The sequence below is a fragment of the Camellia sinensis genome, chromosome 12 (genome assembly GCF_055761805.1).
Source record: "Camellia sinensis isolate YWXY chromosome 12, ASM5576180v1, whole genome shotgun sequence".
Classification (NCBI taxonomy): domain Eukaryota; kingdom Viridiplantae; phylum Streptophyta; class Magnoliopsida; order Ericales; family Theaceae; genus Camellia; species Camellia sinensis.
This window is the reverse complement of record NC_138972.1, coordinates 121,065,906-121,079,144: the sequence shown is the minus strand read 5'-3', so window position 1 is coordinate 121,079,144 and position 13,239 is coordinate 121,065,906. Positions and strand designations below refer to the sequence as shown.

The following is a 13,239-nucleotide window of genomic DNA, read 5'->3' as shown; positions in this document are numbered from 1 at the left end:
ATCAGAGGCCAGCGGGTTTGTTGCAACCCTTGCCTATTGCCGAGTGGAAGTGGGAACATGTCACTATGGACTTCGTTGTAGGTCTTCCGAGGACTCAACGGGGTAGTGATGCTATTTGGGTGGTTGTAGACCGGTTGACTAAGTCGGCGCACTTTATTCCTATGCGCGTGAGAGATTCGGTAGATCATCTTGCCGACTTGTATATTCGGGACGTAGTGAGATTGCACGGGGTCCCAGTGACGATCGTCTCAGATAGAGATCCTCGTTTTACTGCTAGGTTGTGGCAGAGTTTGCAGAGTGCCTTGGGCACTAAGTTGACCTTTAGTACGGTCTATCATCCTCAGACTGACGGGCAGTCCGAGCGTACTATTCAGATCCTCGAGGATATGCTTCGGGGTTGTGTCCTGGACTTTAGTGGGACGTGGGAGAGGCACTTGCCATTGGTAGAGTTTGCCTATAACAACAGTTTTCAGTCTAGCATCGGTATGGCACCGTTTGAGGCCTTGTACGGCCGACCGTGTAGGTCTCCAGTTTGTTGGGCCGAGGTGGGTGATGCACCTTTGTTGGGTCCGGAGTTGGTTAGGGAGACGACGGAGAAAGTTGAGCTTATCCGTAGGAGGCTTGTTACAGCCCAGAGTCGACAAAAGAGTTATGCCGACCGTAGGAGGAGGCCTTTGGTGTTTGAGGTAGGTGATCATGTCTTTCTGAAGATATCACCTAGACGAGGCCTGATGAGGTTTGGGAAGAGTGGAAAGCTATCCCCTCGGTTTATTGGTCCTTTTGAGATCCTTGAGAGGATTGGCGAGGTTGCTTACCGGTTAGCCTTACCGCCGTAGTTGTCCGGAGTGCATGACGTGTTTCATGTGAGTATGCTTCGGAAGTATGAGCCAGATCCATCACATGTGTTGGATTGGACCGATTTAGAGGTAGGTGAGGATGCCTCGTATGAGGAGAGACCGGTTCGGGTCTTGGATAGGCGGGATCAAGTCCTGCGTGGCAAGACCATTCCTTTGGTGAAAGTCTTGTGGAAACATCACGGAGTGGAGGAAGCCACTTGGGAACGTGAGTTGGAAGTCCGAGAGAAATATCCGGACTTGTTTGTTGATATGTAATCTTGTAGTTAAATTTTGTTGAACTTAAGAGCTTTTATATATGTCTTAAGTTGTGAAACATTGAAAATGTTTTGGTTTATTGGATGTATGTTTTGGAACTTGCCTCATATGGAAGTTGAAGGTAACATTGTATATGTTGAATATATTGTTGAAATTGGAAAGATAATGCATAATGTTGATGCATGTTGAAAGTAGATATGTTGTTTACATAATGTGAAATGCCTTTTGTTAAAGAGATGGGATGACCGGTAATGGGTCGAATTGTTGAATGTTAAAATGTAACATTGTTTAAAATGGAGGAAAACTTGTTTTGAAAACTTGTGCTTAATTTCGGGGACGAAATTCTTTAAGGGGGGGAGGTTATAGCGATCCCGGGTTTACCCTTGTTGTACAGTGATCCGGACATGTGTCCGTGGTTGTTGGTAGTTTTTTATTATCTTGTTTGCATCCTCTTTACTTTGTATATTGAGTTATGGGATGTGTTGGGCAGGTTTGTTTCAGGTTGGTTGTGTTTGGGAGCCTAGTGTTGCTGCCCAGATTTTTGGACCTTCACTCGAGCGAGGAGTTGTTCGCTCGAGCGAGAGTTGAGTTTGTGTCTGGTGGGTCGAGCCAGAGTGGCTTCGCTCGAGCGAGTGATGGCGTCTGGTTCTGGACCTGAGAGTTGTATTTCTTGGCACGAGCGAGCTTTTCTTGGCTCGAGCGGTCTGGTTTGTTCTTCGCTCGAGCGAGAGGTTTGTCGCTCGAGCGTGCTTCTGGTTGCAGACCTGAGGGTTTGAGTTGTTGGCTCTAGCGAGCATTCTTTCGCTCGAGCGCACTTTTGATTTTTTGGCTCGAGCGAGAGTTTTCTGTGTCTGGTCGCTCGAGCGACCAAGTCTTCGCTCGAGCGAGAGTGTTTTATATCAGCGGACAGTAGCGTTTTGAAACATCACTTTTTCACTTTATTTTTCTTTCAAACCCTTGATCCGAGACACTCTCTCTCTAAACTTACACTCTCTCTAAGAATTGATCTCCCTAGAGTGTGAATCTAGCCTAGGGCCTTTGTTAAAAAGATAGAGGGCATTGAGAGCTTTGTTTTAATCTGAAAAAGTTTAGATTTGGAGCACGTTGATCTTCGAGTCTTCATCTCCTTTTTGGCTCAAACTTCGAGGTAGGGATATCCTACTCCTCTCTATGGATTTTGTCTTTAAATTTTAGTATTTTGAGATGTTGGGGTTGGTTTGGTAATTTGGTAAAAGTTTGGGGCTTTTGTGCAATTTTACAAAAGTTGGGGTTTTATTCATAATAAACCTAGATGCATGATTAGAGTAGAGAAATGGAATAAATGTTGAATCATTGATGAAAATGGGACCTAAGGGTTGAAATGGTAATTATGGATAACGACCTAATTACATTGTTTAATTAATTGGGATAATTAATTGTGAGAAATGAGGAAATGAAATGTTGATTGAATATCCATTGTGCATTTATTTTCTGTTTAGAAATAACTGCTTTGGGCTATCGGTGGAGGATAGTCGTGATTGTTGTAGACAATGCATGATGGTTAGGCAAACGGAAACTAATCAATGGAATGTGTCATGGAATTTGACGATTGATAGAATACATTAACTACATGTATTGAGTGATTGTATATAGAACCAATGTGTTTGTATACGTTATGTGTAGAGGAGGAGATGGGGGATGTACTCCGCGGTTTAGGGGAAGATAGGGGATGTACCTCTAAACCGGATAGTGTTGGGAGAAGATAGGGGATGAACTCCGTAGATACAGCTCTTATGCTTGTCTAGTAAAGTGAAGATAGGGCTTATATGCTTATCTTTGTGAAATGTGGATATAGCTTATATGCTTATCTGTGGATATTGTTGTTATACATATCTGTTGTAGAATGTGGATATAGCTTATTTGCTTATCTGAGAATGTGGATATTGTTGTTATACATATCTGTTTAGAATGTGGGTGGTGCTTATATGCCTATCCGTTGAAAAAGGGAAAATGAAAGGTAACTTGGACTCGTAAGTCGTATGACATAAATATGTGATTTATGTGAATGTATCAGTGTTGGCCATCTATCAATTGCTAATATTTTAGTCATTGTTCATGGTTGGTTTAGTGTATTTCTACTGGGCTGTGGCTCATCCTATATGGGAATATCATTTTCAGGTACAGGTAGCATGCCACCTCCAAGGACATAGCTTGGGAGGCTAGAGGCGGGCACACTATTGTCGTTATCTTTTTGATGTATTATATCTAATTTCAAGCCAAGGGCTTTATGTATAAACGAGTTAGAACTCTTTGTTGTAACCAAGTGTTAACTTGGAAAGCTGTAAGCCTGTAAGGCATTTTGCTTTTGTTGTTAACATGTAATACTTATGTAATAGATCTCGGATAAATGGGAGAATGTGGAACTTTTGCATCTCAATGCATGTCTTATTTTATGGGTTTAATGTTATTATTTTGAGGGCGTGACAGTTAATTTTTTGAGTCGATATCAAATGAGTTTTTGTCAAGCCGACCTCAAGTAATTTGGTAGTTTTAGATTCATCAAACAGAGCCAAACAAGCAATTGACTATTCAAACTTAATTTGAAAACTTTAATGAGTTTCAAAATGTGTACATGTTTCAATATCACTTTTTCCAATCAAAATAATTTTTGATAGGGATATGCGACATTGATTGATTCTATTTTTCCATTTTGCTGCTATTACTCTAGACCATCTATTCTAAGATAAATGGTATTGGTAATGACCTATTAACCAGTGTTGCAGGTATACATTATATTGTGCTTTGTGTCTTAATTTTGTTATTGTGAGGTAGTGTTGGCATTTTTGTTCTATTTAATGATTGGTGATTTACTCGACAATGTAGGGTCGTTGGCCACACAAGGAGAACTTGCCCCCAAAACGATCATAAAATGGGACAAGTGGGTAGCAATTTGTTTGAGGAATACGATGATTATGATCCAATTGGTACTCCCACCCCTTTTACACCGAAGCGTCCCAGGAATAATATGAGGCCATGTAAGACCCACCCTGTGAAGAGACGGCTTTTTGTCACTAATGTGGATACGTCTCCAATGCAGTTGAGCAAGGATGTTAATGACTTGCGTAGTTGCGATGCACAAGTCGTCCAAAATTCAGCGTTCATTGATGCGGATACGTCTCTAGGTGATTACTTTTATGGCATCTTTTCAGTTCAAATTATGTTCATTATCTTTTTCCAAATTAATTGTTGAAGAAGAAATGAACCTTTGTGAGTGGTCCTACCATGTATTGATATTACATGCATTTATGTAAAAAAAAAAAAAAAAAAGTTCTTTCAATGATCTTTTGGATTATAACTAGAGTCGATTTCATGATTAGTTTGCGTATTAGCCATGGATTAATATTGTAAGTGAATGATTCCCGGAGATGGTATGATTTAGTGTACCATCTAGATTGATTTGCACTATATATATGCACAACTTAAAGTGTTGCTTTAGAATTGTTGGCTTTCCTTTTCACTACATGATTATGTTATGTTTACTATTAACATGCATGGGAGGATTTACTCCGTTTGTTTTGGTGAATTTTTTTTTTTTAAGATTTGCTGACTTGAATTTTCTTTCAACATACGACAAAATCATAATACTCAATTTCTTGCACTATTGACTCTCTTCCATCAATCAATGTGGGGAATAAAATATTACTGGGCAATCAAGTAATGTGTAGACATCGTTTATGTTAAGGTGATTGTGATTTCTTGGCTACTCCAACCTCAGGTTTATAGTTGAATTGTAAAAAAAAAATGGAAAGAATGTGTAAAAAAAAAAGGAGAAACTTGTTAGTCTAATCCTGCTTGGTTATTTAACCAGTGGAAAGAAACCTGCTCCTTCGCCCCTAGCCAGTCTTCTTGGATTAACACAAATGCACTTCGCTTGCTCTTCTCTGTCATTTTTATCCCCAATTGACAACACCTGTCCGCATAGGAGATGAAGAGTTAAATTTCATTCATACAATCCAATCTGCTCTAAACTAGATAAGAAAGAAAACTGATTTGCAAACAGAATTTATGTACAAAAAAGTCCACTAGAATGGCGTGTCAATGGCAATTTTGAAATAACAAGTCACTTTCATGAGTCTTTTGATTTGAAATGAATAAATATCATTTTGACACATCATTCTGTATAACTATTATGTTTCGTATATCCATCATTACTCTGATATAACTAGAACTATCATTTACCTTCACGAAATGTGTAACGCCCTCAAAAAATAACAACATTAAACCCATCCATATCGAGACATGCATTGATACATAAAAGTCCACATTCATCTATTTATTAGAGTATTTCATTACAAAAGTATTACATGGTTACAACAGAAGCAAATGCCTTACGGGCTTACAGCTTTCCAAGTTAACACTTGGTTGCAAAAGAGAGTACTAACTCAATTACACATTAAGCCCTTGGCTTGAATTTACACGTAATACATCCAAAAGGAGATAAGACAACAAAAGTATATCCGTCTCTAGCCTCCCAAGCTATGCCCTTGGAGGTGGCATGCTACCTGTACCTGAAAATGATGTTCCCATATAGGGTGAGCCACAGCCCAGTAGAAATGTACTAAACCAACTATGAACAATGACTAAGAGATTAGCAACTGATAGATGGTCAACACTGACACTTCCATTTACATCTTATAAAAATTCCAAGACAACCAAGTCTACATTACAATTCACTTTTCTTTCTTATTCAACTTTGAGTTTGAAAACAAGACTCAGTACTCTGGCTAAAACATTTGATGAGATTATAGTTCATCACTAAAACATTTTCGAAATCCAAGGTGGATACACATTTTGGTGTTGTATCAATAACACATAAACTACTTCCATGTTTCGCAAACAATAATGATATACATTTTAGTGCTATATCAAATCAAATAAACTTTTCAATAGATAAGCATATGAGCTATATTAATACTTCAACAGATAAGCATATGAGCTGTATCAACATTCCAATAACCGGTTTAGAGGTACATCCCCCATCTTCCCCTAAACCGTGGAGTACATCCCCCATCTCCTCCCATACACACGTAAGGCATATAAACACAGAATCACATACACAATCAATCAATACATAAAATTAATGCATTCTATCAACCGTCTACACATAATGCATATAAACACATTGGTCACATGCACAATCCACAGATACATAAAGTTAATGTATTCTATCAACCGTCATACTCTATGACACATCCAATTGATTAGTTTTAGTTTACCTAATCATCATGCATTGTCTACAACAATCAACACTACCCTCCACCGGTAGCCCAAAGCAATTATTTCTAAGCAGGAAATAAATGCACCAATGGATAATATATCAACATTTCAACTAGATGAGCAATAAAAGATTCGACTACACTCTCTAGTCCCATACATTCCCAATTTCAACATTTTCAACACAATTCCTCATTTCCAACAATTAATTATACAAATTAATTAACCAATGTAATTAGGGCATACTCCATAATTAACATCACAACCCTTAGGTTCTATTTTCATTAATGTTTTAACATTAATTTCACTTTTCCATGCCAAACATGCATTTAGGTTTTATATGATTAAAACCCCAACTTTTGTAAAACTGCACAAAGGCCCAAACTTTCTCAAAATTACCCAACAATCCCCAACATATCAAAATGCTAAAATTCAAAGACAAAGTTCATAAGATGGAGTAGGTTATCCCTACCTCAAATAATGGGACCCAACGAAGGAGATGAAGAAACGGAAATGCTCCAAATCCCGAAATTTTCAGATTAAAAGATAGCTCTCGACGATCAACACAACTTTTGTAAAGGCCCAAGGTGAGAAAACAACTCCTACTGGATCAATTCTAAGAGAGAAGTTAGGGTTCTAGTGTGAGGAACTCTCAAAATAGCTTTTTGGAAAAGTAAGAGAGAGAAAAGATGTTGAAAAGTGAACAAAAAAATCGGATCTCGGCTTTATATAAATGTAACGCCCTCAAAATTAACCCATTATATATCGTTGACATGCATTATTTAAAGAAGACAATTTATTAATTCATTCATCAGAGTATTACTAAATAAAGCATTACATGTGACATCGAATAAAATGCCCTACAGGCTTACATCTTTCCAAGCCAGCACTTGGATTCAAAAATATGAGTTCTAATCTCAATACAAGAAAAGCCCTAGGCTTGAATGTTTACATGCAAAACTATTAACTAAAGGTAGTCTTCTTCAATCCAGAAGCCAAACCCTCCCAAGCTAAGTCCTTGGAGGTAGTTTATCACCTGAACCTGAAAATGATGTTCCCATAAAGGGTGTGCCACAGCCCAATAGAAATATACTAAACCACATATAAGCAATGAATAAAGCAATAGCATTCAACAGATGGTTAACCAAAATAATCAATTACTTCATTTTACAGTCTCATGACACTATTGCCAAAGATACGTTTTACTTTCCAATTTTATCAACATGGCTCAGAACCTGGCCAAACTTACAACAGTGAATCACATATATCATATTCACATCCTTCCAATATCAACAAACAAATGAGACTCAAGCTCAAATCAAACACTTCATACTTCCAAATTGATACACATTTTAGTGCTGTATCAATAAAACACTTCTATATAAATAAGCACACACAAAAGTGATGCTAATGGAGTCCATCCCCTATCTCCTCCCAAACAAAATCCGGTTTAGAGGTCCATCCCCTATCTTCCCCTAAACCATGGAGTACATCCCCTATCTCCTCCCACACAAAACAATATATGCAAATGCAATGCTCAATCAATACACGTATTTTCTGTATTAATGCAATAGTCAAAATTAATGACTTAACCAATGTGATTAGTTTCAGTTATTCCTAATCCACATGCAATGTCTACAACAATCACGACTATCCTCCACCGATAGCCCAAAACAGTTATTTCTAAACTGAAAATAACTATGTCAACAATTCAATAGACAAATGATTCCAATTACATAATTACGCTATTTAACCAATGATTTCCCCAATTCCATGAATTTAACCATCTTTTCCCAATTCCATGAATTACTTATACAAATTAATTCAATAATACAACTAGGGTTTTTCCCAAAATTTACCAAAGTATCCCCAACATATCAAAATACCAAAACTTAGAACAAAACTTATAGAATGGAGTAGGAAATCCCTACCTTGAAGTGAAGAACTCGAATGGATAAGATGAAGATGAAGACCCAAATTCCAAAGTGCTCCAAACCACCAAACGTTCAGATTAAATGGAAGCCCTCGACTCACTCTATCTTTTTAACAAAGGACTTAGGGTAGAAATACACTCTAAGTAGATCAAACCTAAGAGAGAAGGTGTGTAGGGAGAGGGAGAAGACGGTTCTAGGGTTTTAAAATCAAAAAGGAGATGAAAAATGATCCTGAAAGTCGGATCTCGGATTTTTATACCAGTCGCCCCGCTCGAGCGTGGAAACCCCCGCTCGAGCGCCACTCACAGACTCCCGCTCGAGCGGCCAAACTCCTGCTCGAGCGGCGAATGCACTCTCCCAGAAGTTTTTGTAGACAGGTCCACGCTCGAGCGCCCAACTCCCCGCTCGAGCGTCACTCACGACTTCCCGCTCGAGCGTCCAATCCCCCGCTCGAGCGGCCAACACTACACAGGACATACTGGATGGGTGTATTCCCCGCTCGAGCGTCCAAACCCCCGCTCGAGCGGACAAGCCAAAATCTGGGCAACTAGACTTGGTTCCTAAGCTCAACCAACCTGCTCCAAAACTTCCCAACACAACCCAAGACTCAAAATAAGAAAATAATGAATGACAACAACAATTATACAATGACGGAATCTACGGAACCTAAGTCCGGGTACAATAATCAAATGGGAAAAGACGGGGGTCGCTATAATAAAAGTCGTCCCGCTCGAGCATCAAACTCCCCGCTCGAGCGTCACTCACAGATTCCCGCTCGATCGTTAACAATCCCGCTCGAGCGGCGGATACACACTCCCAGAACTTTTGCAGACAGGTCTTCCGCTCGAGCTTCCAACTCCCCGCTCGAGCGGAACTCACACAAACTTGCTCGAGCGGCCAATCCCACGCTCGAGCGTCGAACACTGCACAGGGAAACCTGGATGGGTGAAACTCCCGCTCGAGCGCCAAAACCCCCGCTCGAGCGGACAGGTCAAAATCTGGGCAACTAGTTTTGGTTTCTCATCTCAACCAACCCGTAACAAATCTGCCCAATACATCCTATAACTCAAATACAAAGTAAGAAAGGATGCACACCAGGTAATAATCAACTACTATCATCCACGGACACTTGTCCGGATCACTGTACAACAAGGGTAAACCCGGGATCGCTATAAAATGAGCCAAGTCAGAGGATAGGATTAGGATATCTGGATTACAAGGGATCTGAAGAGCCTCTGGAGCGAGAGAAAAATCCACGGGAGTATCTTCCATTGGTGGGTATAGAGGATAGAAGCTGTTTTCAAAAAGTAACCGTCTTTTCAATTGTTTAAACTTCTTTAATATCAAGTACATAAATTTCCATTAAGAGAATAATAAAAACATGCCTGTGCTGGCTAAGTAGATGATTTGCAAGTCTATTCATGCCCTGCTTGGATCTCCCAGATGGATTCCGTGAGATCTCCTCTCCGCTAAGTTGTTTGAGAATATCCACAGTGCAGCAACCTACCTTGATCTGAAAACCCAAAATGTGATTGAAAACTAATTAGAGACTTGTACAATGTGTTTTAACTCAAAATGCTTCAAACCATTGTTATAGAATTTAAAATAATAAGATTAAACATATTCCCTTTGGAGAACCTTAACTAGATTCTTTCTAATTCCATGTTACTCTTCCAAATTGTATTCACCTCAAGTATAGGGCATTCTGCTAATTAGTGTGTTTTTACTCCAAAAGTATGGTTTCAAGCTTTTTTGTAGTGCATGAGATTAATATAATGCAAAAAAATTTCATCTCATCAATGCATTTTGAAGAATTTGGAGGAGCACACACAAACATGAAATTAATGTCTAGAAGAATGAACAATCATAATTTAAGAATAAAGGCAATTAGTGATTACCTCATTTGCACTGAAAATCCCCGGATTTGTAAGACTGGTCATCTGGTAAGACAATGTAATTTCTTTAAAATTGTGACTTGCGAGACTGTAAACTGAAAAATGATCTGGATCTAGCAACCAGTTCAAAGGTGGGCTTCCCCTAGTCTAGTAGAATCATGCATACCTGATGTTTGAGACGGCTTGCTGAATATCAAAAGTACGCTGCAGAATCAAAGCCAAACAACATTAATCTAGAAATTAACACTTAATTATGATCTCAATTTTTTGTTAACTAACTGGGAAAATAGAGATACTATATAAATTAATTTAGCAATAAAATTACCTGAGGGAAAACAAAGTCATGATTTGCGTCCCGTATAGATGGCACGAGAATCACACGTGCAGCAGAACCCATATATTCCACATAATCTTGAAGCTGCAAACCATTGGGGGAAAAAAATTAAAAAAAAAGAAAGATAAAATCTTCTCAAACAGGCAAAATTATCTAGTGTAGATAGATAGTGAAAAATCTAGAACCCCCCTAGATGTTGATTTGTGATTATGCATCAATTTTAAGCAGTAAACAACAATCCCAATCAAACAATCAAGACAAATCGACACAATGACTTTATGTGGAAAACCCACAATTGGACACCTCCAATTGTGAAAAAAAACCACGGGCAACAGCCACAAAACAATCCACTAAGAAGATATAAAGGAATTATAGAAATGCACGCCCGAATTGAACCAACCCCTATGTGTCTCTTCCAACCCCGTCTTCACCTCGGAATTGTCTTGACGATGAGCCACTCCAGAATCCACCAAAGCTTCAGGCTCGAATTCTTCAGAATCCACCAAAGAACAACTCTCTCTTTTGTGTAGAACAAACAAATAATCCTTTGATGTATACTCTTTAAACCATGAGTTGAATACACAATCAAAACATCAAAGAAAACTAGCAAAATATCCCCAGATATAAACCTTAATATTCAAAAAGAAGATCTGGAGAAGTAATCCTAGTTTTGGACTAAAACAGATACTTATAGAAATCTGGGACTGCGAAGCTCACTCGAGCGAAGACTCTCTCTCTCGAGCGAGGAACCAAAAACGCGTGTTTTCCATAAGTGGCTTCGCTTGAGCCACGAAACCTGCGCTCGAGCGCACATTCGTCATTCTCAGGTTTTTTGCCAGACGCAGCCTTCGCTCGAGCGAGGACTTCTTCACTCGAGCGAGCAAGGGCGGACATGCAACTTCGAATGCAATTTTGCATTTTGCTTTGGGGGCGCTGCCCCTCGACCCCGCAGTGGCGTTGCCCTAGACCCGCCAAGGGGCGCTGCCCCCTTGACCCCCGCGAGCTGACCGGGCAGCTCGATCCCCGTCATAATCAGCGAAGTGGCAATCTTGAAAGTATTAACATCACAACCTTCTCTGCAAGGCATAATTTGGATTGGATAGGCATAATTCGGGTTGGATTCATATCTAAAAACTCAAAGCCTCACTGAAATAAAAAATGTGAAAGCAAGTTCAACTGAAAAGAGTTTTGTCGACCGGGATTGCCAAGAATAAAAACCTAACAGATAGATACCCTTCCAAGGATTTCAAGACGAAATATTTCATCAAAGGTCCTGTTTACTACTCCTTTCTTAATCTCTGGATGTTCAGAATCAATAAATGGTCCCAGCTGCCAAACATAAAAAATCCAACTTCTCGAGTCATTTATCAATGCAGATTACAATTTACAATATTATTGATATGAAAAATGGTGGGTCTTACCAATAAAAGCAACTAAGGCTGCTTTCTTCGTGCATATGCTAGCAGCTCAGTTAGAGGTTCAAAGAACAAGTTGTCAATTGTGGTAAAAGGACCTGCTGCAATAATCTATTTAAGATTCCAAAGACATGGACAAATGCAATATTAGTATAAAGAGCTTAAAAGTATAACCAAACTTAACCTAATATTAGACATAGCATATTCCAACTAATGGCTTTGGATTTCAAGTAATAAATACAGCTATGAGACTATCTGCCCAAGTCCCAATATGGGTTGCATGCTCAAAGTGGGAAGTTAAGGTTCTTTTTTCATGATATGAAATTTCAGAAGTTAAATTCATGTATAGTACCATGTTTAGCCTGATGTGGGATGAGAATCAAAATTGTAAAGCTTACACAACACAATTAAGCTTACACAGGCTTCTCCTTCAAACGGCCTTCTTCTTCACAGCAGATCATGCCAACTGCAAATACACTTTTCTGAAATAATAGGTTCCATGAGAAGCATAGATATGTTGTTTGATTAGCATACAAACTCAAATCAAAACTAAACCATATTAAAAAAATGCCATAACAATTTGGGAAGTGCTAGAAGTTGTACCTGAATTTCCATTTTTTATTTTCTTTCAAAACTACCCTCATTTAAAGGCTCTCTCCCACTTCTCACACCAAATAGTGTAAATTCTCCATTTTTTAAGATTGCAAGTGTGTGCGGATTGGAGAGAGGTAGAAATGGAGCAACTATATTACCTGTGAAGCAACTGTAGGGTCAATTGGTTCCTCAAACATACCAGAAGCAACAAGTGCTGTTGCATGCTTTCTAATGCAATTTTTGAGGAAATTGAACTAGATCATCAAAAAGACAAAGTTAGTACTTTGCACAATAAGTTAAAACATCTGTGCTATGAAATCCATTTAGTACCTTGTCTTCAACCATCGGTGATAACCTCCGGCAACCTTTGACGATCACTTCCGACAGAAAACGTAAAGAAAGAGCATGATCATGAGATTTCAGAGGATGACATCATAAAGAGGGTACAACCCAGCTCAAGGTGCTCCTTAGTTATTCATGGCTCCCAGCCTGAACCGGGTTGCAGGTTCATGTATGACAAGATTGAATTGGCGTTTGGAAAGTTGATAGTACAGCAGTTGCTTTTGTTCATCTTATTCAATATTTGAAATTATACATTAGCGGTTGGGGGGCAATTTTAGCCCTCAAATTTTATATTCTCATGTCTCGTAATATTTATAGTCATTGAATTACATACGAATGTGAAGGTATGAATATTTGGAG

At 38.9% G+C, this 13,239-nt stretch overlaps 1 protein-coding gene and 1 pseudogene across 1 annotated transcript in view; both read right to left on the bottom strand.

The window, feature by feature from the left end:
- Positions 1 to 12,862, bottom strand: part of LOC114312664 (uncharacterized) — a 146,322-nt gene extending 133,460 nt beyond the window's left edge. The window contains exon 1 of the mRNA XM_082897212.1: positions 12,696 to 12,862. Within this exon, the coding sequence (XP_082753338.1) occupies positions 12,696 to 12,734 (39 nt within the window). The 5' untranslated portion in view covers positions 12,735 to 12,862. The remainder of the gene's footprint in view (positions 1 to 12,695) is intronic.
- On the bottom strand, positions 4,948 to 12,558 carry LOC114268415 (uncharacterized; annotated as a pseudogene).
- Positions 12,863 to 13,239: the final 377 nt, after the last annotated feature.